The 26123-nt window shown below is 49.1% G+C and overlaps 1 protein-coding gene across 13 annotated transcripts in view; it reads right to left on the minus strand.

Moving 5' to 3' along the window:
- Positions 1 to 23253: 23253 nt before the first annotated feature.
- LOC100356924 (cytochrome P450 4F2) overlaps positions 23254 to 26123 on the minus strand; it is a 103506-nt gene continuing 100636 nt past the window's right edge. For all 13 annotated transcript variants that reach the window (XM_070059371.1, XM_002721532.5, XM_070059374.1 and 10 more), the window contains 7 exons: positions 25745 to 26015; positions 25350 to 25416; positions 25032 to 25161; positions 24591 to 24724; positions 24430 to 24494; positions 24239 to 24321; positions 23254 to 23864 (listed from right to left, as the gene is read on the minus strand). In XM_070059371.1, coding sequence (XP_069915472.1) covers positions 23687 to 23864; positions 24239 to 24321; positions 24430 to 24494; positions 24591 to 24724; positions 25032 to 25161; positions 25350 to 25416; positions 25745 to 26015 — 928 coding nt within the window. In that variant the 3' untranslated portion in view covers positions 23254 to 23686. The remainder of the gene's footprint in view (positions 23865 to 24238; positions 24322 to 24429; positions 24495 to 24590; positions 24725 to 25031; positions 25162 to 25349; positions 25417 to 25744; positions 26016 to 26123) is intronic.

Raw genomic sequence — 26123 nt, forward strand, 5'->3', positions numbered from 1 at the left:
GAGATTTCTTGCTCCTAAGGTCTGAGACTTGCAGCTCCTTGTGTTGTAACCCTCTGTGACTGTAGGGAGGTCATGAGGTGGTGGTTAGGTATGAAGCAAGGGGTGGCAGTCTTGGCTCCTGTGATCAGGGCGCCTGAGTCCCGTGAGTGCTTCTCAGTTTCTCCTGCTTGGGTGGGACAAGAAAACAGATGGGTAGGACACATCCCTCTTGCTGTCCAAAAGTCTGGAAAGGTCTGAATTTGGATATTTCCCTGAGAACTGAGATCACTGTGCCCACTAAACTAGTGTTCCATTTCTTCCCCCTCTCTGCTAGAAGCACAAGGATATATTTTCTCTGATCTTCACCTTTTACTGAAAGCCAAATTTGTGAAAGCATGAGGGTTTATGTAAGATGGCTCCTGTTTAGGGGTGGGCATTTGACACAGTGGTTTCATCTCTGATTCACCAATTTCCACTCCCATTTTCCTACCCACATGGTAGCTCCAGCAGAAGCCTTCCCTCAGTTGAGCTTTGATTCTCTACATCTGCCAGTCATCATGCCAGCTTTTGGAGGGTGTTTTGACCATGACCTTGGTTTTCTGGTGCATCAAGGAAGAGTTGTTGCTTTGCAATCATGCCTCCTCTCCTGACTTACTGTTGGGAGAGCCAACCATCATTCTTGGTGCATTTTGAGCCACGAACTGGAAACCAACTAGTCCTTTATTTTTGCAATGGAAATCTGACTATTTTACATGCAGATAGTCTCTTACAACATCTTTTTCTAAACAAAAAGATGAGCTGTACTCAGGAGGTCTCCTCCTTTTGCAAAGTAGGGCACTGGAGTAAGTGACATCCTAGAAGTAAAGTTGCCTTGGTCACACAGCAGCAGCGAATTTTCATTCCCTGTTCTTCCTGACCTGTGGGCTTTGATGCCAGTTCTAGCTTCTCTAGCTGAAATGTGCCTGTAGGTGATTTGCTTAACATAGAAAGTCTAAATGTATAGAGTGTAGGAATGATCAAGCCACTCCAAGTCAGAGAGGAGGTTAGAAGAGGCAACTCCCACCGCAAGGCTGACCTTCCTATCTCTTCCTACCCATGGCTCACTTGCAACAGGTGCCAGGTTTTAGAGCCACTGAGTTGTTCTATGTGGCAGCCCCATCCCCCTGAGCCACATCCAATTTTCCCACTAAGGGCTGACCTTTCCTGTCGGCTCACACAAGCCAAAGGCTTCTTACATGGGCTCCCTAGAGAACATAAGAATATAAAACAAGGCTATCATATTGAACATTGCCACCAAAGCTAGCTATGAGACAAGAGACTGGCAAAGTGAAATGTGCACCCAGTCAGTCACTGCCTGGGGGTGGAAGGTGAAGCCTACTGGGGTTTTATGAAACCTGTCAGCACCAGTGGGCAGCCCGTGCAGAGTGGGCTGGGGTCATGGGTTGGGAGGAAGAAGATGGGAGTGTCAACACACACAAGACCTGGGTCATTGGGTCCAGAGGTGCAGGGGAAGGTGGGGATGGTGTACAAGGCGGTAGGGGAGAGCATCCATTGCTATGACCCCATCATCAGACACTGCTTGGAGGGTAGAAGGGGACTAGGAAAGAAATTTGATGCATGTGCATAAAGGCGGGGGCCCCAAATTTGCAAGGGGGCAAAGTGTCCATCACTGAGACTCCCTTGTCAGATGCTGCTCTGCAGGGTACAAGAGGAGCAGAAGGGAGGATTGATACACATGTGGACCCAGGAATTAGTCTGAGGGAAATAGCACCCACTGGAGCCAGCAGGAGGCCCCAAGAGCAGAGGGAGAAGGGGAGGAGGAAGTGTCCATTGAGGTTGCCCCACCATCTCCCACTGCCTGGAATGACGTCTGTGGATGCATCGTGTGTGGTCTTCACTTCCTACATCTTATTGCTGCCAGGAACTGGATTGGCAACCGGCACAAGGGCAATCCCTGCAGCAGCTTGGGAAGAAGGCAAGTCCATGACTGCTGTGAAAAATGTGTGGCCTTGGCCCCACCCCCTAACATGATTTGATGCCGTCACCTTCCTGCCCAGCTCTTGCCTGGTCAGCTGCCTTGGGGGATGCTGACAACACACTGCTGGGTTCATTGTCTGAGCCAAAGGATATCTTTGTCAGTTTGTTCTGAATGAAAGGCCCATAGAAGGATGTCAGTGCTGTGAGGATGGAACACATGGCCATGTCTTGGTAGGGCATCCTCTTGTCAACAGAGGAAGGTCCTGGCATACTTCCAAGATGGCTTGCCTATAGATCCAGGGCTGCTGGCAGGTGCCCTGCCCAGACCTGCCAGAGGAACTCTGCAAGCACCTGAGCTCTCCTAAATGGTCGTCACCATTCCCCGCCTCCCCTAACAGGAGCAGGAGTGAGGGGCAGAGTTGCCCATTAGAGCAACGGGATCAAGTGGAATGTTTCCAGAGACAGCCAAGATTGGAGTCATTAACCTTTGATGATGAAGGCAAGGTGACCAATGCCATTGTGTGACTTGGGAACATGGAGCACAGAGTGGGATGTGATCAGAGCATGCTGATGGGGGTACGCAGGGCAGGCGGGTGAGCAGAGGGCACACCCAGGGCCTGTGCTCAGAATGCTTCATGCCAAAGGTAGCTGAGGGAGAGGCACATACACAAATGGTGATTGAGGAAGCCTTTCCATCAGAGGCAACAGCTCCCCAACTGGGTGCTTTCTGCTCTGCTGAGCATGAAGGGAAATTGATTCCAGCACCATGAGTTTTGGGTCACACAATTGTCCCTTTACTCCTTGGCCAAGGCCCAGAGCAGTCAGAGCACTGTCCAGGGACTGGTCCCCCCAGTCAGCAGCTGGGGAGCCACTGGGGAGCAGGGTTCCTAGCTGAGCAGCTCCTGCACGGGGTGTGGCAGCTTTAGGGTCAGCTCCATATGTGTCCTCCTGCTCTTACCCTGTGGGCACTGGAAGGGAGAGCCCCTTAGAAGAGATGTGCAGGTACCCCTCTAAGCTTTCTAGGTTGGCATATTAGGTGAGGGCCAGGCTGGGAGGCACATCCTTAGCATTTGACCAGAGAAGTCATTTCTCCAGAAGCAACCCCACTTGTATTCTCACTAAAGCCTATTTGTGAATGCTGAGACTGCTCTCTTTGTATTGCCAATGTCCCAAGGTGATACAGACTTTCTTGAGTGGGTTTGTTCTTGTTGTTCTGCTATTCTGGGAATAACTCTATGTAACCTCATAACTTTCCAGTCTAATTAGAGTTCTTATTTTCACAGCTGGATAAAATATAGAAAACTCAGAGCCACAAGGACTCTTTCCTTTCTGCTCTATTCTGATTGCTTTCCCTGATCTGACCTTCATGTGAATGAAACACTAGCCTTTCAGACAGGGCTATTATGGAAGATAAGAAGGGAAAAATGGTCCAGCACATTGATCTAAATACTTACCATTTCTGTTACTCTTACTTTTTTTTTGGCTGATGTGCCAAACTTCCTTGTTGCCTCGTTTCATGGCAGCTTGAAGAATTCCTTCCACATGCTCCTACTTGGATAGCACGGTGTCTGGTGATGGCGTCTCTTAGTGTTCTTTGTCTCCATCATCTCTCCTTTTCTTGTATGAAGGGCTTTTGACCTTCAGGATGTCTTAGCTGCCCAGAGCTTCTGGGGGTCATCTTTCCTTCCAGCACTTGAAGGACTGTCTCTCCTGAACTGTTTTCTGACAGGAATTCACAGACTGTCACATGGATATGACATTGTCAGGAATGTGTCCTAGTCTCTGACAGCTTTCAAATTTTTTTCAACTTTTCTGTGGCTTGTTCATGTATCACAGTGTGACCTTCTGAGGTTCCAGAATCCACGTTTCATAAATGGATGATGTTCAAGCCACCCCTCCTTACTTACGCTGTCCTTCCCCACCCCCTTGCACCACTCCTGCAGGTACAAGAGTGTTGGCACTTTTGCTGTGGTTTCATAAATCTCTGAGACTGCCCATTTTTGTTTGTTTGTGCCCTTTCTCTCTGCTCTTCAGATTGCATTTCTCCTGTGGATCTAGGAGTTCCTGCTTTCCTCTTATTTCCACTGTTCTCAAGTCCATCCTGTCAACTTTTAACCTTGTTTCTTAAAGACTTAGTTATTTGAAAGGCAGAGCAACATAGAGAGGAGATATATCAAGAGAGCCCCCATCTGATGATTCACTTCTTAAATTCTCACAACTACTAGGAATGGGCCAGTTGGAAGCCAAGAGCCTAGAACTCCATCCAGGTCTTCCATGTAGGGGCCAGGGTCCCAAGTATTTTGGCCATTTCTCCCTTGTCTTCCCAGGCACATTAGCAGAGAGCTGGATTGGAACTGGAGCATCTGGGACTTGACACTCTGATATGGAATATTGGTGTTGTCAGCAGCAGCTTATTCTGATGCAGCACAATGAGCCCCTGATTTTCAAGGTTTTCTTTGAATGTTGGTTATGCAAGGCAAGTGGATTCTAGATACCTGCTGAACAATTTTGCATCTTTTTTAAAAAAAGATTTATTTGAAAGGCTGAGTTACAGGGAGGCAGAGGCAGAGGGAGGGAGGGAGGGAGGAAGAGAGAGGTCTTCCATCCGCTGGTTCACTTCACAGATGGCTGCAACAGCTGGATCCATGCCAATTCAAAGCCAAGAGCTAGAAGCTTCTTGTGGGTCTCCCATGCGGGTGCAGGGGCCCAAGGACCTGGCCCATCTTGTACTGCTTTCCCAGGCCATAGCAGAGAGCTGGATCAGAAGTAGAACAGCCAGGACTTGAACCTGCACCCATATAGGATGCCGGCATTGCAGGTGGTGGCTTTACCCACTATGCCACAGCGCTGGTCCCTTTAATTAACAATGTTTGATACGAGGGTGAAACAATGTTCTCCCCACAATAAAACATTGGGCAATTTCAAGTGATCACAATATGATTACAGTATATAATTGAAGCTGTTGTATGCTGAATAAGTGTCAAATTTTATGAACAGGTAATTTACAAGAAACAAAAATGAAAACTAACAGTGAAAGAATTAGCTAACTCACTAAGTGTGTAACATGAACAAAATAAAATTATAAATGCACATGGGGAAAATGTTTATGGTTATTTCTATTTTCATATAAGTATAGCACATTGACATACTAGGGATTCTTTTCTGAACCTAAGATCATTTGATTTGTACTTTATTTTTCTTTGAATTTGCATAAAGGTATTGCTTGTATAATTTTGTTTAAAACTCAAGATGGAAATTTGGCTTTTGATCTGCCACTAATTTCTATTTTACCTCAGTTTACTCATTGGACTCATTGACTTGAGGAATCAGTATGGCAGAAGATGGAATAGCATAAGGACACTTCAAAAAGTTCACAGAAAAGTGAATTACAAGACAAATCTATTTTAGCGCCAAAATGCTTGATCTCCAAAGATGAAAATTAGGATAAAGCTATGTACTGATTTAAAGTTTTACTTCTTCTTCCCAATTTGTATCCCTTTAATTTCTTTTTCTTGCCTAATGTCTCTGGCTAAAACTTCCAGGACTATATTGAATAGCATTGGTGAGAGTGGGCTTCCTTGTCTGGTACCAGATCTCAGTGGAAATGCTTCCAAATTTTCCCCATTCAATAGGATGCTGACCATGGGTTTTTCATAAATTGCTTTGCTTTTATTGAGGAATATTCCTTCTATACCCAGTTTGCTTAGAGTTTTCATCATGAAAGGGTGTTGTATTTTATCAAATGCTTTCTCTGTAGCTATTGAGATAATCATATGGTTTTTCTTCTGCAGTCTGTTAATGTGGTGTATCACATTGATTGATTTGCAAACATTGAACCATCCCTGCATGCCAGGGATAAATCCCACTTGGTCTGGGTGGATGATCTTTCTGATGTGTGGTTGCAATCTATTGGCCATAATTTTGTTGAGGATTTTTGTGTCTATGTTCATCAGGGATATTGGTCTGTAACTTTCTTTCAATGCTGCATCTTTTTTCTGGCTTAGGGATTAAGGTGATGCTGGCTTCATAGAAACAACTTGGGAGGATTCCTTCTTTTTCGATTATTCTGAATAATTTGAGAAGAATTGGAGTTAGTTCTTCTTTAAATGTCTGGTAGAGTTATGCAGTGAATCTATTGGGTCCTAGGCTTTTCTTAAGATGATATGATTCTTTACTTAGGAGATCCAAAGAACTCTACTAAGAGACTACTGGAACTCATAGAAGAGTTTGGCAAAGTAGCAGGATATAAAATCAATGCACACAAATCAACAGCCTTTGTATACACAAGCAATGCCACGGCTGAGAAAGAGCTAAGATCAATCCAATTCACAATATCTACAAAAAAAATCAAATACATTGGAATAAACTTAGCCAAGGATGTTAACATCTCTACAATGAGAATTACAAAATCTTAAAGAAAGAAATAGAAAAGGATACCAAAAAATGGAAAAATCTTCCATGCTCATGGATTGGAAGAATCAGTATCATCAAAATGTCCATTATCCCAAAAGCAATTTATACATTCAATGTAATACCAATCAAGATACCGAAGACCTTCTTCTCAGATCTGGAAAAGATAATGCTGAAATTCATATGGAGACACAGGAGACCTCGAATATCTAAAGCAATCTTGTACAACAAAAAGCCGGAGGCATCACAATACCAGATTTCAGGACATACTACAGGGCAGTCGTAATCAAAGCAGCATGGTACTGGTACAGAAACAGATGGATAGAGCAATGGAACAGAATAGAAACACCAGAAATCAATCCAAACATGTACAGCCAACTTATATTTGATCAAGGATCCAAAAACAATCCCTGGAGTAAGGACAGTCTATTCAATAAATGGTGCTGGGAAAACTGGATTCCTACGTGCAGACGCATGAAGCAAGACCCCTACCCTTCACCTTACACAAAAATCCACTCAACATGGATTAAAAAACTAAATCTATGACCCAACACCATTAAATTATTAGAGAACATTGGAGAAACCCTGCAAGATATAGGTACTGGCAAAGACTTCTTGGAAAAGACCCCAGAAGCACAGGCAGTTAAAGCCAAAATTAACATTTGGGATTGCATCAAATTGAGAAGTTTCTGTACAGCTAAAGAAACAGGAAAGTGAAGAGGCAACTGACAGAATGGGAAAAAATATTTGCAAACTATGCAACAGATAAAGGGTTAATAACCAGAATCTACAAAGAGATCAAGAAACTCCAAAACAACAAATCAAACAATCCACTCAAGAGATGGGCCAAGGACCTCAATAGACATTTTTCAAAAGAGGAAATCAAATGGCCAGTAGACACATGACAAAATGTTCAGGATCACTAGCAATCAAGGAAATGCAAATCAAAACCACAATGAGGTTTCACCTCACCCGGGTTAGAATGGCTCACATTCAGAAATCTACCAACAACAGATGCTGGCGAGGATGTGGGGAAAAAGGTAAACTAACCCACTGTGGGTGGGAATGTAAACTGGTGAAGCCACTGTGGAAGTCAGTCTGGAGATTCCTCAGAAACCTGAATATAACCCTACCATACAACTCAGCCATCCCACTCTTTGGAATTTACCCAAGGAAATTAAATTGGCCATCAAAAAAGCTCTCTGCACCTTAATGTTTATTGCAGCTTAATTCACAATAGCTAAGACCTGGAATCAACCTAAATGCCCATCAACAGTAGACTGGGTAAAGAAATTATGGGGTATGTACTCTATAGAATACTGTACAGCAGTAAAAAAAAAAAAAAGAAAAAGAAAAAAAAGAAATCCAGTCATTTGCAACAAAATGGAATCTGGAGCACATCATGCTGAGTGAAATAAGCCAGTCCCAAAGGGACAAATATCATATGTTCTCCCTGATTGGTGACAACTGACCGAGCACCAAAAAGGAAACCTGTTGCAGTGAAATGGACACTATGAGAAACAGTGACTTGATCAGCCCTTGTCCTGACTGTTGATGAACAGCTTAACACTTTATCCCTTTTAGTATTTTCTTGTTCTACTTAATACTATTGGTTGAACCCTGTAATTAACACACAATTATTCTTAGGTGTTTAAATTTAACTGAAAAGTGATCCCTGTTTAATATAAGAGTGGGAATAAGAGAGGGAGGAGATGTACAATTTGGGACTTGCTCAAGCTGACTTGCCCCAAACAGTAGAGTTAGAAATGTGCCAGGGGATTCCAATTCAATCCCATCAAGGTGGCATGTACCAATGCCATCTCACTAGTCCAAGTGATCTATTTCAGTTCACAAATGACCATAATGATAGCTCTAAGAGTCAAAGGGATCACATAAACAAGACTATTGCCTGCTAATAGTAACTGATAGAATTAAAAAGGGAGAGAACAATCCATCATGGGAAGTGGGATTCATAGCAGACTCATAGAAGGGCAGATGTCCTAAACAGCACTCTGGCCTCAGAATCAGCCCTTCAGGCATTTGTATCTGGCTGAAGAGCCCATGAGAGTATTTTAGACATGGAAAGCCAAGACACTCAGGAAAAAAAAAAACACCTAAATGAAAGATATCTGCGAGTGAGATCCCAGTGGAAAGAACAGGCCATCAAAGAGGAAATAGAGAAAGGTGCTCCTTTCTCTGAAGGGAGGAGAAAACTTCCACTTTGACTATGACCTTGTCTAAATATTTCGGAGTCAGCGAACTCAAAAGGTTTCCATAGCCTTGCCAACTCATGACAAGAACCTAGGGAGATTACTGTTGCCATAAACAACAGTGTCGGTCTGGCGCCGCGGCTCACTAGGCTAATCCTCCGCCTTGCGGCGCCGGCACAACTGGTTCTAGTCCCAGTTGGGGCGCCAGATTCTGTCCTGGTTGCCCCTCTTCCAGGCCAGCTCTCTGCTGTGGCCCGGGAGTGCAGTGGAGGATGGCCCAAGTGCTTGGGCCCTGCACCCCATGGGAGACCTGCGTAAGTACCTGGCTCCTGCCATTGGATCAGCGCGGTGCACCGGCCGCAGCACGCCTGCTACGGCAGCCATTGGAGGGTGAACCAACGGCAAAGGAAGACCTTTCTCTCTGTCTCTCTCTCTCACTGTCCACTCTGCCTGGAAAAAAAAAAAAAAAAACAAGAGTGTCAATTTGTTAAGTCAACAACAGGAGTCACTGTGCACTTACTTCTCATGTAGGATCTCTGTCCTTAATGTGTTGTTCAATGTGAATTAATGCTATAACTAGTACTGAAATAGTATTTTGCACTTTATGTTTCTGTGTGGGTGCAAACTGTTGAAATCTTTACCTAATATATACTAAATTGATCTTCTGTATATAAAGATAATTGAAAATGAATCTTGATGTGAATGGAATGGGAGAGGGAGCAGGAGAGGGGAGGGTTGTGGGTGGGAGGAAAGTTATGGTGGGGAAACAGCCATTGTAATCCATAAGCTGCACTTTGGAAATTTATATTTATTAAATAAAGTTAAAAAAATAAAGTTTTGCACCAAAAACCTACCTTTTAACTCCATTTTCCCGTAATGTTCATTTTCAACTAGACGGCGCAGGTTTCGGGCCAGTGGGGCCACTGACCATTCTCAGGCAGCCATGGTCCAGCCATTCAGCCTGTCACTCAAACCAGCAGTCAGCAGATGGTGGGGACATGCCAGCTTCATTCATGTCCTGAGCCCCCAAACGCTAGTGCAGTGGCCTCCTGCCTTCGTTCATGGGCAATAACTGTTCACAATGAGCTGGTCAGTTAAAGACCAAACTAACCCATTTTAGGGCTGCATGTGACTAGTTGGTTGGGAAAGGTCTGAGTTCAAGGTTGTTTGGGACTCAAGCAGAGCAGCCGATGGTCCAGATGGGTCACATGACTGTCAGGATTCACCCTACAGAAGATGGATTTCCAAACAGAGTGCTTGCAGTAGGTCCTAATGAGAAGGGCGGGGAAGGTCCAGTGAGGAGCATAGTGGCTGGGAGCCAGGGGTGGGCTGAGTCAGAGAAGGGCAACGTCTCCATGCAGTAGGGAAATGCAAAAGTGTGGAGTGAGTGGCTGTGTGCTCGTTGTCAGGAAAGAGGCTGGCCTAGTCCCCAGAAGGGCCTGCATGGGACACAAAAAAATGTGCTGGCAGGAGCCCTGGGAACCACACCAGGGCCTGCAGATCCACCAGGCACGGGGAGGCCTGGGAAGCGGCCACAGCCACACCATGCCCTCCCCACCATGGATACCTCCCTCATCTTCTGCCTGGGCTGACATTGGGCACATGGCCTATACCCCAGGAGGCCAGCATTGGTCCTGTCGCTCCCCCTCTTCGTGGAGGAACGACACTAAACCCTGCGCTGTTCTTTTGTCTGCTCGGCCCTCCCCGGGTTTGCTGCTGGCTACCTCCGTGGAAGGGCGGTTCCCCCTGCCACTTTCCCCACTTCCGCGGGGGAGCGGCACACCGCCCGCCGGCTCTCTCGGGGGCTGCTCAGGTGTTATTCGGATAGATGTTCCTGGTGCATGTTGTCTCTCTCCTCCTTTATAGTCCTCTTCCACCAATCCCAACTCTGCTACCCACACGCCGAGTACGCTGCTCTCCTCCAATCAGGAGCAGGTCCTGCTGTTTATTGGTTGAACTGGAGGCAGTTGTGTAGAGGCTATTTCCTCCTCTCCCAGCGCCATATTGTGGGAGAGCAGATGCATAGAATAAGTCTTAATTCCAGTAACTTAGTCTAGTCTGAGTTGCTCCCAGTTGCTCCCCACATGGTCCCAGCTTGCAGAGCTTTGGGTTTGGCTCACAGCACCGCTCACCAGGGGAGGAAGGGCTGCAGCTTCCACATGGCAGCTCCCCAGGACTCCAGTTGCTTCCCCGCTCTTGCCAGGACACTAAGCCTTGTCCACCACACTCAGCGGGTCCCATTCCTGGCCCCTCTTCCAGTCCCCTCTTTCGGATCTCCTGATGTTTCCTGGCCAGTAGATACAGCTGACTCCCCACCATGTGCTGGGGGATACAGCTGACTCCCCACTGCGTGCCGGGGATACAGCTGACTCCCCACTGCGTGCCGGGGGATACAGCTGACTCCCCACCGTGTGCCGGGGTCTCTCGGGACAATTTTCCTGTGCAACACTTGGTAGCCCTGAGCCCAAAGGAAGGGGCTCAAAGCACTTGCTCCCCTGGATAGGGCCATGGGCTGGCCAAGGCCCTCTGGCTCGGGGGCACTCCCAGCGCCACCTGCAGGAGTTCTCAGTAACTGGGAACCTCAGACAAGCTCCTGGGACCCACCTTAACTCCGATCCCTCTCCTGCTCAAACATCTCGCACAGGATGCAGTGGGATTGCCGGCCTCAGGAAGAACCCAGGTTCAGCGCGGGGGCCCTGAGGCCATCAGGGCTTCCTGCTCAGAGACAGCAGCCCGGCTTCCACCTCCCATGCCCAGGCTCAGCGTGGTCCCAGCCAAAGGCCACCCTAGGCACTCAAGATCAGCTGCAGCTTCCAACAGGGCTCAGTGCGTCAGGGCAGCAGGCAGAAGCACAGCAGCAGGAGCACAAGCACTGCCTTCACCTGGGCCACCGCGAATGTCTGCCTGAAGCAGTTCCTGCGGACGGGGCTTGGACTGTGGCCCACCAGGAGGAGGGCTCGCCTTGCTGGGATCTCCATTTGGGCCTGTACATCCCTAAACCAGCTGCTAATTGAGGCCATCAGATGGGATGGGGGCTCTCACAGCCCCGGGGAATGCACCCCACCCCCGACCAGCATCCAAGGCATGCTAAACTTGCTTGGACCCCTGTGGGCTTTCACATCTGGTGAGCCCGGCCCAGACACAAGCCGCAAACTGGACCCCTGCTGTCTGCAACCTCCCCACCCCATCCACCTAAGCTGTCATGCCCAGAGTTTCACCCTCATCACCCAACTCGACCCCAGATGCCCACCACCCTTCCCAGGGCTAGAAGGGAATAAAACTGGGGGCGACTTCCCCTTTTCTGAGGCATCGTGGACCTCGAGGTGACAGACAGTAGAGGCTGCTGAGTGGGACTCTCAGGACAGTGGGCAATGGTGAGAGAAGCACTGGGGTGGGGGAAGGGAATGGGAGGGAGGGTCTGCCTTCTGCTCTGGGACCCTGGGTTGTGCCAGGTTGTGATGGGTCCTGCCAACACTGATGAGCAGACAGTGCCTGTGCAAGGACACGGGGTGGCAGGACAAGGCTGCCTAGCAGAGGCCCTTCCACTGCAGGATCCTTACCCTCAGACTGGGTTCCATTGGGGGTGACCCGGCTGCTGGGGAGGGCCGCGTCCTGGGTGCAGCAGTGGAGGATGCGGACTCTCTGACGCTCACAGTCAGGAAGGGCAGCTGGGCAGGTTGTCCCTAAGGAACCCCCCCCCCGGCCACCGTCCTGGGAGCAACACAGAGTCCACCAGCCCTCCTGCTGCTGGGTGTGCTGCTTGCTGCCTATCACAAATAAACTACAGCTGGATTGAAGAGTTAAAATTGTATATGTGCGGGTGTAAAAAGTTAAGCTTAAGCTTACAGGTTTAAACCTTCCTGGTGCAGCTGTGAAAATAAGACAGAGTAAAGTAGCACCTTGACAGTAGGGACTCCATTTTGGAGCACTTGAGACTGCATTCTGGGAAAGCAACCCCCCTCCAACCATGAGACTCTGGTCTGAAACTATGATCACAAATAGTCGGACAATAGCAGTGCACTACATCACCCTTGGCAACGCACAAAAACCCCCTAGCATGATTGCTCAAGCTTAAAAATAAAAAGGTTACACCTGGGTTACCTGAGCTAATAATGAAAATGTGATTTGTCTATGTCTTAAGATCATAATTGCTGATTGTAAAATATTAGCAACTGCTTAGCAACCGTGTATTCTCTCCCCCCTCCCGATTTTGCAGTTTTTGCCTTTATAAACCCTAACCTTTGGTTATTCAGGGCTGCTCTGCTCATGTATGATCAGACAGCCCCAGCATGCTGGATAATCAATAAAGCTTCCCCTTGTTGTTTGCATAAGGGACGTCTCTTGGTGACTTTTTCGGGCGGTCGACTCTAACAGGATCACAGATCTGAGCTGGGAAAAGCAGGGGAGGGGGTAGGAGAAAAGCAGAGAATTGGAAAAGTGAAAATGTAGAAGAGCAGACAACACCCAAAATCCAACCACAAATACAATGATGCCATTTTCCGTGATTGCCAATCACCCATGGTGACAGGTACTGACATACCACCCTGTACTCCACAGACACCTGTAATTACTATGCGCCAGTCAAAAGGAAACAGCTATATCTGAGACAAAAAACAAATTTAAGGCCTCCTGTAGAGTTACCAAATGTGTGTAAAATTAATAATTTGTAAAACTTGCATAAGAAAATAAATGGTCTGTATGGCAAGAGAGCAAAATCAAAATGCAAAGGAGTGAAAAACAAAGTACACAGATCCAGAGTGTGGCTCCCATTATACCAGAGATACAGGCAAATGCAATTACATAAGGGGTCCAGAGCAGAATAAGGTGCGAGGACAAGGAGGAGAGTGGCTGAGCAGCCGCGCTCACTTCCTTGCTGTCCCAGACTCCGGCTCTCCCTGACTCCCAGCTCTCTGGACCCCTCAGAGAGTCCATGGTCCCCAGGGAGTCCATTCACCCAGACAACCCAGCTCCTGGCTGCTGCCACACTCACCTGGCCCAGGTGACCCAAGAGCCAGTTCCATTTTGGGGGTTGTGAGAAACATCTGAGGCGCTGAGAGTTGTCATAGAAAGCATAGACCCAGGTGAGGATGCGGGCCAGAAGCCAGGAAGTGCCCAGGAGCAGCAGAAGCAGCTATGGGGAGGCCGTCCCCAGCCTCAGACTCAGCCAGGACAGGCCCGGCTGGGGCATCCTTCAGGGTAGGTGAGACATGGGGTGATTTCCTGAGACCTGGGAAAGGAACAAGGAAGCTCAGGGGCAGCAGACAGGGGCAGGGAAGGAGAGTGCTGGGGGCAGGGCAGGGAGGGCTCAGAGATGGATACATGGGGTCAGAAAGGGGAGAGAGACAGAGCACAATCCAGGGGATGAGTCAGAGAGAGGGTGTACGTGGTGGGGGGAGAGAAAGTTTGTCTGTTGCATGCTGAGTACTCTCCTTCATGTGCATATTGTCTGAAGAGTGCTCCTCACAGAACATGCCTATTATGTGCCCTCCATAAAGTATGTTTCTGCATCTGAGTACTCTTTTTAAGTATGCCTACTGTGTGCTTCATATAAACCTTATCAACAATATGCCCTATATTCTATATACATCCTCTGTGCTGCAGGCTGAAACTCCATGTGAAGTATGCTCATCTGTGCAGCATACCCTACAAAATGAGTACCTACTGTGTGCAGCTTGCTCTGCAGAAGCACACCTACTATGTGCCTGGTGCTCTCCATAAAAGGAGCCTGCTTTGTGTCAGATGCTCTCCTGCGTCACAAAGCTCAAGGCTTCCCACCCCCTCCCCTCAGCTCCCCGGTCCAGAGCCCTGGGGATCAGGAGGACAGAGGCAAGTGGTGCCACCTAGGAGATGAAGGATGCCACTGAACACAACAGCAAACTGGGGCTCAGAATGAGAATGCCTCCAGCTCAGGACACAGGGATCAAAGGAACCCAGGTGTGTGAGACACTCGAGCCCATACCTTTCCCCTCCGCCACACTGCTTTACCCACATTCCCTGGGAATGGTGCCCAGTTAGTGTAGAGGCACTGATAATGATGGATCTCAGAGAATGGGGTGGCCCAGAGACTTCTTGAAGCCTTGTGTCACCACCTAGATCACCCTCCCACTGCCAGTGTGCCTCACCTGGCTTATCCAGTGCTCCCTGGGTCTTCCCGAATTCTCTGGGGGGTGGTATCAGGTGAGAGAGGGCTTGAAGGATGGGGCTCCTAGCAGAGCTGCTGAGAGGTAAAGTGTGGGAAAGGCAGTCCTGTTGACAAGTGCAGGTTGTCTCAGAGACCCTCAAACTCCCCAAGTTCCTTGTAGACATGCTGTGTGCCTGGGATGGGCAGATAGCACTGAACAGGAAGACTGGCCACCACCAGCACTGGCTGACTGCCTTAGTCCACCCTTTGCTGCTAATAACTCAATTGCATGGACTTGGTAAGTATTAGTAAAGGTGGTCTATTTGGGCTGATGTTGATGGTCCAAGGTTGAGGGCCCACATCTAGTGATGGTCTTCCTGCTGGAAGAATCCAGGAGGCACAGAGAGTTAAGTTGGGAGAGAGAGGGAGTGCATAGGTGATTACTCTGGTCTCTTGATCTGTCGTGATAAAACTATCAGGTTCAACTGGGGGCAGGGTGTCTCTGAGCTGATGACCTCATCTTGTCTTACTCACCTCCCGAAGGGTGAACCTCTAAATATGTGAGTCTGTTTTTCTGGTTTTGCTACCTCACCAGGAGGACATTCATTTGGGTAAGGACAATCAAGCCATCGCAGCAACATGATCCACCAGACCTGTTTCTAGTTCTTTAAGCATATTAAGTGTTTTGTCCATGTTTTGGATGAGGAATCATGTATGATGGATATTGAAGTAATTGCCCCAGAGTAACAGTGCAGGTGGAGGCGAGTTCACCCGGGCAGCCCAGTCCCATGTTTGTGCCTTGGGCCAGCAGCCACACCAATTCTCACCTGTAAGAGAGCTTTGCAGGACACCTGTCCTGCCTCACACAACTGCAGTAACCATGAAGTGATACATCAAATGGAGTGAGGGCTGGATAAATGCAGCTCATTGCTGTTGCTACTGTTGTGTCATCATAGGACATCCTTACACGTCACCACGAGCCTGTTCTTGCAGAAGAGTAATGTGACACTCAGAAGAGAAAAGCAACTTGCCTCAACTCCACAGAAAATTATGTAAATGTGGCAGGACAGATGGCAGTACACACCAGCACATCAGAGATGGTCATTCTGTCTGGGGAGGAAAGAGAAGTTTGAAGCCACGAGCGTTACAGCTCAGCTTTTCAAAGTGCAGTACATAGACCTGCATACTTGCTGTCACCTGAGAGTTTGCAGGAAACGCAGTGTGTCATGCCCTACCCAGAAATGAGTTTGCAGATCCATGGGGGATGCTGTGCACTCACTTGTGTTGGAGAAGCCTTGCTTTAAGATCCCTAGGCCCAGGCTTTTCTGAGATGTTGAAAAGTGAGCCCCTTTTAAAAGAATTATTTATTCATTTGAAAGAGTTATAGGGGGGAGAGAGAGAGTGAGATCGATCTTCCATCTGCTGGTTCACTCTCCAAATGGCTGCAATAGCCAGGGCTGAGTGAGACCAAAGCCAGGAACCAGGAGCTTCTCCCATGTCTCCTACAGAGGAGAGATGCAGGCTGGGTGTGTTTCTGTTGAGGGGCTGGCCTTCTACAACCCAGACCTCAGCACCGGGCAATCGGGTCTCTCCAGGAGTGATGAGCCTCAGGTACTGCCCATCAGCCTCTGAGCCTCAGTCTTCACATCTGAAAAATTAGTCTTAAGAAGCTTCAGAGAGCATTGCAAGTGCTATATCAGTCACAAGCAGACAGAAGGGAGAAGTTACAGTTGGAACGATGTGCAAGTAATGGTCCCATCCATGTCCATGTGAGACTTCAAAAAGCTCACAGGAAAAAGAACTTAGCAGTTTATATTGGTACAATAAAACCTGGAGGTGAAAAATTTTTTTCTACTACGTGGAAAATGTATGTGGGAGGGAAGTTATGGGGGGAAAAAGCCATTGTAATCCATAAACTGTACTTTGGAAATTTATATTTATTAAATAAAAGTTAAAAAAAGAAAATTCATGCACTGACTTCAAAGTATTTTTGGCACCAAACTAAACTACTTTTAATGCTGATTTTCCATGAACGTTTTAAGTCCCTTCCTGACACATGGTGAATGCATGTGTGTCTGTGTGTACAGATTTGTGTGCACATTTAAAAAAAAAAAAAAACTCCAGAAGAATTCCCACATCACAGTAGCATTGAAGGAAGTAAAGAAACCCTGTTTTTTTCTAAGATTTATTTATTCGTTTGGGAGGCAGAGTTACAGACAAAGAGAGGGAGAGACAGAGAAATCTTGCATCTACTGGTTCACTCCCCAGATGGCCATAATGGCCATAATGGCCAGAGCTGAGACAATCTGAAGCCAGGAGCTTCTTCTGAGTCCTCCACATGAGTACAGGGGCCCAAGCACTTGGGCTGTTTTCCACTGCTTTCTCAGTCCATTAGCAAAGAGCTGGATTGGAAGAGGAGCAGCCAGGATTCGAACAGGTGCCCATATCGGATGCTGGCACCACAGGCAGAGGCTTAACCTACTCTGACACAGCGTTGGCTCTGAGACTCTGGGTTTTTTTTTAAAGATTTATTTATTTATTTGAAAGTCAGAGTTACACAGAGAGAGGAGAGGCAGAGAAAGAGAGAGAGAGAGAGAGAGAGAGAGAGAGAGAGAGAGGTCTTCCATCCGCTAGTTCACTCCCCAGATGGCTGCAATGGCCAGAGCTGCGCTGATCCGAAGCCATGAGCCAACTTCTTCCAGGTGCCCCATGTGGGTGTAGGGGCCCAATGACTTGGGCCATCTTCTACTGCTTTCCCTGGCCATAGCAGAGAGCTGGATCAGAAGTGGAGCACCTGGGTCTCAAACCGGCACCCCATGGGATGCCTGCACTTCAGGCCAGGGCATTAACCCGCTGCACCACAGTGTCAGCTCTGAGACCCTGTTTTATAGCCATCTCTATGACCTTGGTTTTTCACACTGAGCTGCTATAACCTTAATCAGTAAAGCAACATTTTAAGAAGACGTAGGATTGGGCACAGTGGGGACACGTAGTTGGTTCACACGACTGGCCTGAGGTTTACTTTTCCACTCCTCAGCCTTCAGGACGGAGCAAGTTGTGAATTAAGCAGAACTGAGTTCAAGTCCAAGGTCTGCTCTGTGACCTTGGGCAAGTGGCTTGCCCTGTCTTGTGCTTCGTGTCCTGCTCAGTACAATGAAGAAGTGGATTGATGCCTCATCCCTCTGAATAGCAATTTTTCTTGAGCACTACTCTGTTCAGGCACAGTGCTAGGACAGGCAAGGTCCCTGCTGTCATGACGTTCATGTCTGATGTTCATAAGAACAAGTCAGATGGTAGCAATGATGAAAGAAGTTAAGAGTGAGGGGCCAGTGCTGTGGCACAGCGGGTTAACACCCTGGCCTGAAGTGCCGGCATCCCATATGGGCACCAGTTCTAGTCCCGGCTGCTCCTCTTCCAATCCAGCTCTCTGCTATGGCCTGGGAAAGCAGTAGACGATGGCCCAAGTCCTTGGGCCCCTGCACTCACGTGGGAGACCCAGAAGAAGCTCCTAGCTCCTGGCCTCAGATCCATGCAGCTCTGGTCATCGTGGACATCTAAGCAGTGAACCAGTGGATGGAAGACCTCTCTCTCTCTGTCTCTACCTCTCTGTAACTTTGTCTTTCAAATAAATAAAATATATATTTAAAAAAAAAAGAAGTTAAGAAACATGCCAGTAAGTGACAGAAAATGATCAGAGAGGGACTGCTAAAGGGTCAGAAAGTTGAAGGGTGTGGGGAGTGAGCTGTGTATAGGAGCCACCCCCAGGCCTTATCACGTGCACATAGATCCAGCACCAGGTAGGCCTAAGGGAAGAGTGTTGTTATTCTCTCTTCCACAGATAATGCAGTTGACTTCATTCAGGGTCCATGGGGTCAGCAGGAACCAGCTGCCCTGCAGGCCCATGGTGGTGATGAATTCTGGCTCCACTTGAAGGAGCAAAGCTCATAAACTAACCAGCTGAGGAAGGCATGGCCAGGGCCTGACCCACTTTTCTGGGCTGCTGGGAGAAGAACTGAGATGGCCTAGGGATGAAAGGCCAAGAAAAAGCTTGAGAAACACCCAGAGGACTCACAGTACCATGTCAACCTCCCCTGCATGGGCCCTGCTCTGGAAAGTGAATCTGTCTCCAGCCTGGCCCCAGCCCCAAAAGGGCAGGAGGAGGATGGGGTCCCTGGAGATCACCATGTGGAGCAATAAAGGTGGATTTTCACTGATAGATGAAGGATGGAGCCCCAAGAACATCATTCAAAACGGAGCAGAGGTATGGGACCAGCATTGTGACATAGCAAGTAAACTCAGCTTGCCATATGGGTGCCATTTCCTGTCCTATCTGCTATAATTCCAATCCACTCCCTGCTAATGGTCTGGGAAAGCAACAGAACAAGCTCCAAGTGTTTGGGCTCCTGCAAGCCATGTGGGAGACCCGGATGAAGCTTCTGGCTCCTGGCTTCTGGCTCCTGGTTCCTGGCTTTGGCCTGGCACAGTGCTGACCATCGTGGCTTTCTGGGGAAAGAACCAGCTGATGGAAGAACTCTGTCCCTCTGTGTCCCCCCACCCTGTAACTCTTTCAAAATAAATAAATCTTTGATTTAAAAAAGGAGCAGAGGGGCCTGCTGGAGGAGACAGAATTCTGCCCCTCCTTCAGGGGGTGTCTACTTAGCAAGTGGTTAAGGGGTCCGCACACAACAAAGGGCTGGAGACTCAGCACTGACTCACTGTAGGTAGTGAGCTGCAGCAAGAGTGTTTGGCCACCTTCCAGCTGCTGCTCAAATAAGGGGAAGGCAGGCATTGGGCACTGTGGTTAACAGAGCACCTGGGAGGCCCACAAGCATATTGGCCTGCCTGGGTCTGTGTCCTGACTCTGCTTCTGAGTGCAGCTTCTGGCTATGTGCACTCAGGGAGGGAACAGGTGATGGTTCAATTACTTAGGTCTCTGCCACCCACCCATGAGGGAGATCCAGATAGAGCTCCTGGCTCCTGGCTTTGCCCTGACCCAGTGGGTCTCTCTGTTCCTCTTAGTAAAATAAATAAATTTTAGAAGCCTAATTAACCATTTTTTTAAATTGAGATGATATTTTATCAATGAAAGGCATCAGCCAGTATCAGAAAGGGACTGGGAACTGCTCACTGTGGACGCTAAGCCCCAGGGTGTGCTGCAGTATCCCATGATAGGATACTTCCCCTGGAATGTAACCCCTGTGAATGGCCCGTTCTCAACCCCCTCATTTAGCCCATCTGATGTCCTCACCAAGACACACCTGCCAGTTTTCCCAAGAGATGAGACTCATCAAACCAGCTTTGTAGTGGTCCATTTGAAATGGCACAAGAACTGAGAAATTACACCCAAAATGTGTAATAAGAGGGGAAATGAAGCTATTTCCTTTTTCTTTTTTACTTATTTGAGAGGTAAAGAGAAACAGACAGACACATGGGCAGAGATTGGTCCCATCAGCTAGTTCATTCTCCATATGCCTACAATGGCCAGGACTGAGCCAGGCTAAAGTCAGAGAAGGCACCTCAATCCGGATCTCCCAAGTGGGTGACAGGAACCCAACTATAGAGCCATCACTGCTGCCCCTCAGGGTCTCATTAGTCAAAAGATAGAACTGGAATTTAACCCAGGCATTCAAGATGTGGGATGCAGGTATCACAACCACTAGGCTAAATACCCATTCACAAAAATGTTTCTTATAAATGTCCTCTTACCAACTGTATCCTTATATGAAGTCTGTGTAGCAATTTAATTATCCAAATCTATATGGTCATCAATTATATTGCTAAACGAAACTTCTTGTCATGCTTTAGGACACCATCTATGTACCTGTGACTTGTGAGAAGCCAGAGAACACTGTGACTGATAACAAGGACGACAGGTGCGGACTGCTGCTTCCCATCGGGATCTAATGTGTGGATTTGGGCAAGTGTCTCTGAGAATCTGGGCTTCAGATCTATCACATGAAAAATGGAAGCAACAGCAAAGTTGTTGTGAAAAATTATATGAATTAAAAGTGAGTAAATTTCTTATAGCGACAGTCCCTGGCACAAGGTCAGCATCGAGTTTCTGTTTCCCATTTCTGTTCTTAGAATGAGGACATAAGCCTTGGGTCCCTCTGCGCAGAAGTCATAGCCTTAGCCGAAGTCCCACATCCCCTGCTCATTCCTGCAGCGCCATCAGGGAAGGCCTTTTAGGAGAGGAACAAGCACTCAGCTTGATGTCAGACAGCTCTGGTCCAAACCAGGCACTGTGTGGCCCAGGCCAAGCGACTTGTCTGTTTTATGGCCATAGGTTTCTCCTCAAAAACCATGGAGCACAATAAGATGCCTGTGAGGACTCATGGAGCCAACCGAGTGTTCTACTTTGAATTTCCTGGAGTTAGACCCTGATGCAAAGATTCCAGGGCAAATACTTTCTTTGGAGATGAGTCTGAGACAAGAATTATACTGCCTATTGGTTACTTGGAAGTGATTCCAGGATACACCCACAGGACAGGGGGAACTGAGATGGAGAGGGAAGAACTTGATGATAGAAGTGTTCATTGTAGGCAACCCTGCCTTAGTCCTGCAGGGAGTACACAGCACAACAGTGAGTCATCCCACCCAGAGCGAGGCACTGGAGCATTTATCCACCCAGACCCACCCCTAACTCATAGCTCCTCCAGGGGCATTGTGTCTCCAGATTCTCCTGCCTGCACTGCACTGCACTGCAGAGGTGAGGCCAGGGGACGGGCACTGAGCAGGGCACAGGCTGCTGTGGACAATTACATCACTCAGTGACTGCAGCAGACACACGCACACATGTGCATATAAGCACACACTCAAACACCAACACATTACTGTACACAAATATGCACACACACATACTTCCATGTACAGACACAATAACATGCACACTCACACACATGTGCATTTACTGTGTCCCCATACACGCACTTATATATGTAGGCCTGCACACACATGTGCATAGATGTCCTCAACACATATGGGCACACAGTCACACAAATGTACAATTAGACATGCACTTCACATATCACACAGTCCCTCTCTCTCTCTCACACACACATACACACATACATACACACACACACACACACACTCTGGCACAGCAGCTAGGGAAAGTTCCAACTCTGCGGTTGTGAGAATCACATACACACAGGTTTAACAGCCAGACTCCTGCTTCCCCATATTGGAAACCTGGGTTTGGGCTTGTGCTGTGGCATACCAAGTAGTGTGGTGCCTGAGACCTGGCTGCTCCACTTCTGATCCAATTCCCTGCTAACAGCCTAGGAAAGCAGCAGAAGATGGTCCAAGTGTTTGGGCCCCTGCACCTGTGTGGGAAACCCAGAAAAAGCTCCTGGTTCCTGGATTTGGTCTGGCCCAGCTCCGGCCATTGCAGCCATATGTGGAGTGAACCAGCAGATGGAAGGTCTCTCTATGTAACTGTCTTTCAAATAAGTAAATAAATCTTAAAAAACAAAGAAAGAAAATGAGGAAAAGCAAGCCTGTGTTCAAGTCCACACTCCTGATGCCAGCTTCTTGAAGACTGGGGGAGCTAAGAGGCAGGGAGACCGCTCAGGTACCTGGGCCCCTGTCACCCACATGGAAGAACACTGTGTTCCTGGTTCCTGGCTTTGGCCTGGCCCAAACCCAGCTGTTGTATTTGGGGAATGAACCACTGGATCTCTGAGGTTCTGCCTCTGTCTCTTTCTCTCTCTCTCTCTGAATAAAATTTGAAGTAACTCTCAAAGTTGGATGCTTTTCCTGTTCCTTCAATAAATAAATGACAGGAAAAGAGAATTACAATGGCTCTGTGAGATGAAAACAGAACCCAGAGGTCAGATGAACATGGATTATTCCTTTGCTCTGCAGCAAAATGGTTTTTATTGGCCTGGAGGTTGGCAGGGGGTGAGGGTCAAAGGTCAGGGGTCATCCAAGGAGACTTTAAGAGGCCCATTCTGGTTGGATGAAGCCCTCAAAACGCTGCAGTGAAGGAGTGGCAGCTGTGAGCTCAGTATGGATTTTTTTTTTTTTTTTGACAGGCAGAGTGGACAGTGAGAGAGAGAGACAGAGAGAAAGGTCTTCCTTTTGCCGTTGGTTCACCCTCCAATGGCCGCCGCGGCTGGCGCGCTGCGGCCGGCACACTGTGCTGATCCGAAGTCAGGAGCGAGGTGCTTCTGGTCTCCCACGGGGTGCAGGGCCCAAGCACTTGGGCCATCCTTCACTGCCTTCCCGGGCCACAGCAGAGAGCTGGCCTGGAAGAGGGGCAACCGGGAAAGAATCCTGGACCCCCACAGGGACTAGAACCCGATGTGCCGGCGCCGCTAGGTGGAGGATTAGCCTATTGAGCCGCGGCGCCGGCCTCAGTATGGATTTTAACTGGTTTTCTGACTTTGGGTTCCTTAAGCCTTAAAAAAAAAAAAAATTCCTCAACCAGCAGATGCCCAGGCTGCCTTATTCACTATCTCTTAATATTATTTCTAATAGGTCAGCCAACTTGCAGAAGATAAGCAAGCACACACACACACAGTGTAGCCAAAGTAAAAACGGCACAGCTTCCACCATGTTGGACACTCTGTGTGTTTAATAAAAAGTTATTTAGTACCTGTAGCTACACGGGGAAGAACCTTGCAGTGAGCAAAGCCTGAGTTCAGAATGTTTGGTGGGAAGGCAGTGGGGTTTGCCTCTGTCTGTGGCCTTAATTTCCACCCCCCCACCCCCCGGCCAACCCGGTCAGACACACCCCGTGGCTCCCTATCGCCCAGGGGACCAAGTCCATGCTTGGACTTCAGAACCACCCGCGCGGTTCTCAGCGTGGACGCCCTTTGCCCAGTTGTGCTCCGCACAGCAGCACCTCCTGGCACCCCTACGCCCACAGCCGCCCCGTGCCCCGCGCTGGCTCTCACCCAGGCCCAGGCCCGGTGAACCACAGCACAGTTCCTCCCTTGGGCTCTGCGAAGGTGCTCAGCGGTGTCCCGGCACTGGCAGCAGCCGGTCAGTGCGGGTGCCCGCTCAGAGGCTCCACCCGCAACCACAGGCCGCCCTCGGCGCGCAGGATCAGCTCTGGCTTCCTGCGGGGCTCGGCGCTGGCGGGCAGCACGCGGAAGCGCAGCAGCGTGAGCGCCAGCGCCACCTTCATCTCGGCCATGGCAAACGTCTGCCCGATGCAGTTCCTGCGGGCAGCGCGGGGCTGGTCTGGGACTGCACTAGGGGACCCCAGATCCCAGGATCCGCCCACCCCAGGGGAAGGCTCACCTTGCTGGGACCCCCAGGTGGGCCTGCACACACCTAAACCAGCCCCTACCTGACGGACCATCAGATGGGGTGGGGGCTCTGACACTGCCCGGGACCCCATATGTGCCCAGGACCCACCACCAGAATCCCAAGGTGGAATAACCTTGCTGGGGTCCCCGTGTATGGGCCTGCATATCCCCAAACTGAGCTCCAACTCAGTCCTGCACACGTGGGCGTGGGGAGCACTAGGCCCAATCCTTTTCCAGCCCCTCAGTCAGGCACTCCCACCACTCTCAGACTCCCACCACTCTACCTGGGCCCCGCCGAGAAGGGAATGAAAGCCAGAGGCGACCTCTTCTGAGGGTTTTCCGGGTCGAAGCGGAAGGGGTCATAGACCTGGGAGTGGGGTATGGCAGGGCTGCAGGGTGGGGTCTCCTAGGATGCCCATCTGGCCCCAGAAGACCACCAGGTTCCCAGGGATGGGCACAGGGACAGGAGCGGCACCTCAGGGTCTGGCCAGACTGCCGGGTTGTGATGAATCCCGAAGATGCTGATGACACAGACATTCCCTGTCAGGGAGAAGGGGGACAGTCAGGACAGGGTCCCCACTGCGGATGGGCCTGCCCACCTGCCCCAGAGGCTCCGCCCCCTGCTGCTGTGGGCACCTCTGGGGATGACGCGGCCATCAGGAAGCTTCACATCCTGGGTACAGCGGCGCGAGATGACCGTGACCGGAGGGTGCAGCCGCAGGCTCTCCTTGATGCACATGGTCAGGAAGGGCAGCTGGGCCAGGTCGTCCCTAAGGAGCCCCCATTAGCAGTCACCCAGGGAGCAGAAACCAAGACTGACTCAGCTTGCTGCTGACCACTGAGGCCCTCCCCACCTCCTACTGATTCCCCGTCCTGGAACAGAATAGACCACAGATAGATTCAATATTTAAGCTTACTCCAGACTCCAGGGTGGGATGAACTACTTTTATAAATCATCACTTATATCTAAATTAATCAATATAGTCAATGCAATCCAAAAGGGCTTCCCCCTTCCCCTCCTAGAGAACAAGGGCAATGCCAGGGCCTCTGGAATGGGCCAGGAAGACAGGGACTCACCATTCAATCTCCTCAGCATCCCGGTTCTTCAGGAGTTCTTGGACCTCCTGCCGGCATCGCTGCTGGTATTCTGGGTGCCTCGCGAGGTTGTATAGGACCCAGGAGAGACCACTGGCCGTTGTGTCATGACCTGCAGGATAGCTAGGCATGTGTGAGTGTCTGGGATGCTTCAGCACCAGAGAATGGACAGTGCCCACACATTGAGGCCTTTGAGAGGATGGGGAGTGGGGGAGGGGCATGGAGTGGTCCAAGCTGGGCCTACTACATCTCTGAAGAAGAGACAGCCCCGCCCCAACTGCAGTCCACGCTAGTTCTCACCTGCAAACATGAAGGTATCGGCCTCTGCCCGTATATCATCATCTGACAACTCCTTTCCGTCTTCACTCTGGAGAGGAAGCATGCCCCCCCACATCACATCAACTCTGTTGGCACCTGAGTTTTCCATGGGTCAGTCCCTGAAGACCCATCATTTAAGCAAGATTCGTACCATGCCATCTCTAAAGCCTGCCCCATAGTCTTCCCCTCATCTCCTGCCTCCAAGGCAGCCTTCCACAGAGTCTAAAGCATATCAAAAACTCTGACATGCCCCTCCCTTCCTCAGTACCTCCCATGGCTCCCCAGTGTCCTCTCCATCAAGCCATCAAATTCTTTAATTTGACATTTGATACCATGATCCATGCTAACTCTTAAGTACAAATCCAAGAGAAGCCCACCTTGGTCAGCAGAAGAACATCAATGAAGTCCAACGTCTTGGCCTTGGCCTTGGCCTTGAGGAAGTCATCAACACCCTGGCTAGCAATGGTGCGGCGCCGCTCCTGGATGATGGCATCCGTGAAGCTGTGCACCAGGTCACAGGCCTTGCGGAAGCGCCGTCCATCAGGAGTGAGGTAGTACAGGAAGTCCATGTGCATTAAGATCTGCTGGTCCCGTTTTAGGACAAGAGCACTGAGATCCAAAATGGCGGCAATGTAGTCACTGGAACTCCTGCAGGACCAGACCAGAGACAAGAAGCAACTCATTGATGCATGTGAAGTCCCAGAAGCACCTCCCAGCCAGAATCTCAGGATCATGTTGCATCCAGAAAGGGCTTCT

Source organism: Oryctolagus cuniculus, chromosome 16, assembly GCF_964237555.1.
Source record: "Oryctolagus cuniculus chromosome 16, mOryCun1.1, whole genome shotgun sequence".
NCBI classification, from domain to species: domain Eukaryota; kingdom Metazoa; phylum Chordata; class Mammalia; order Lagomorpha; family Leporidae; genus Oryctolagus; species Oryctolagus cuniculus.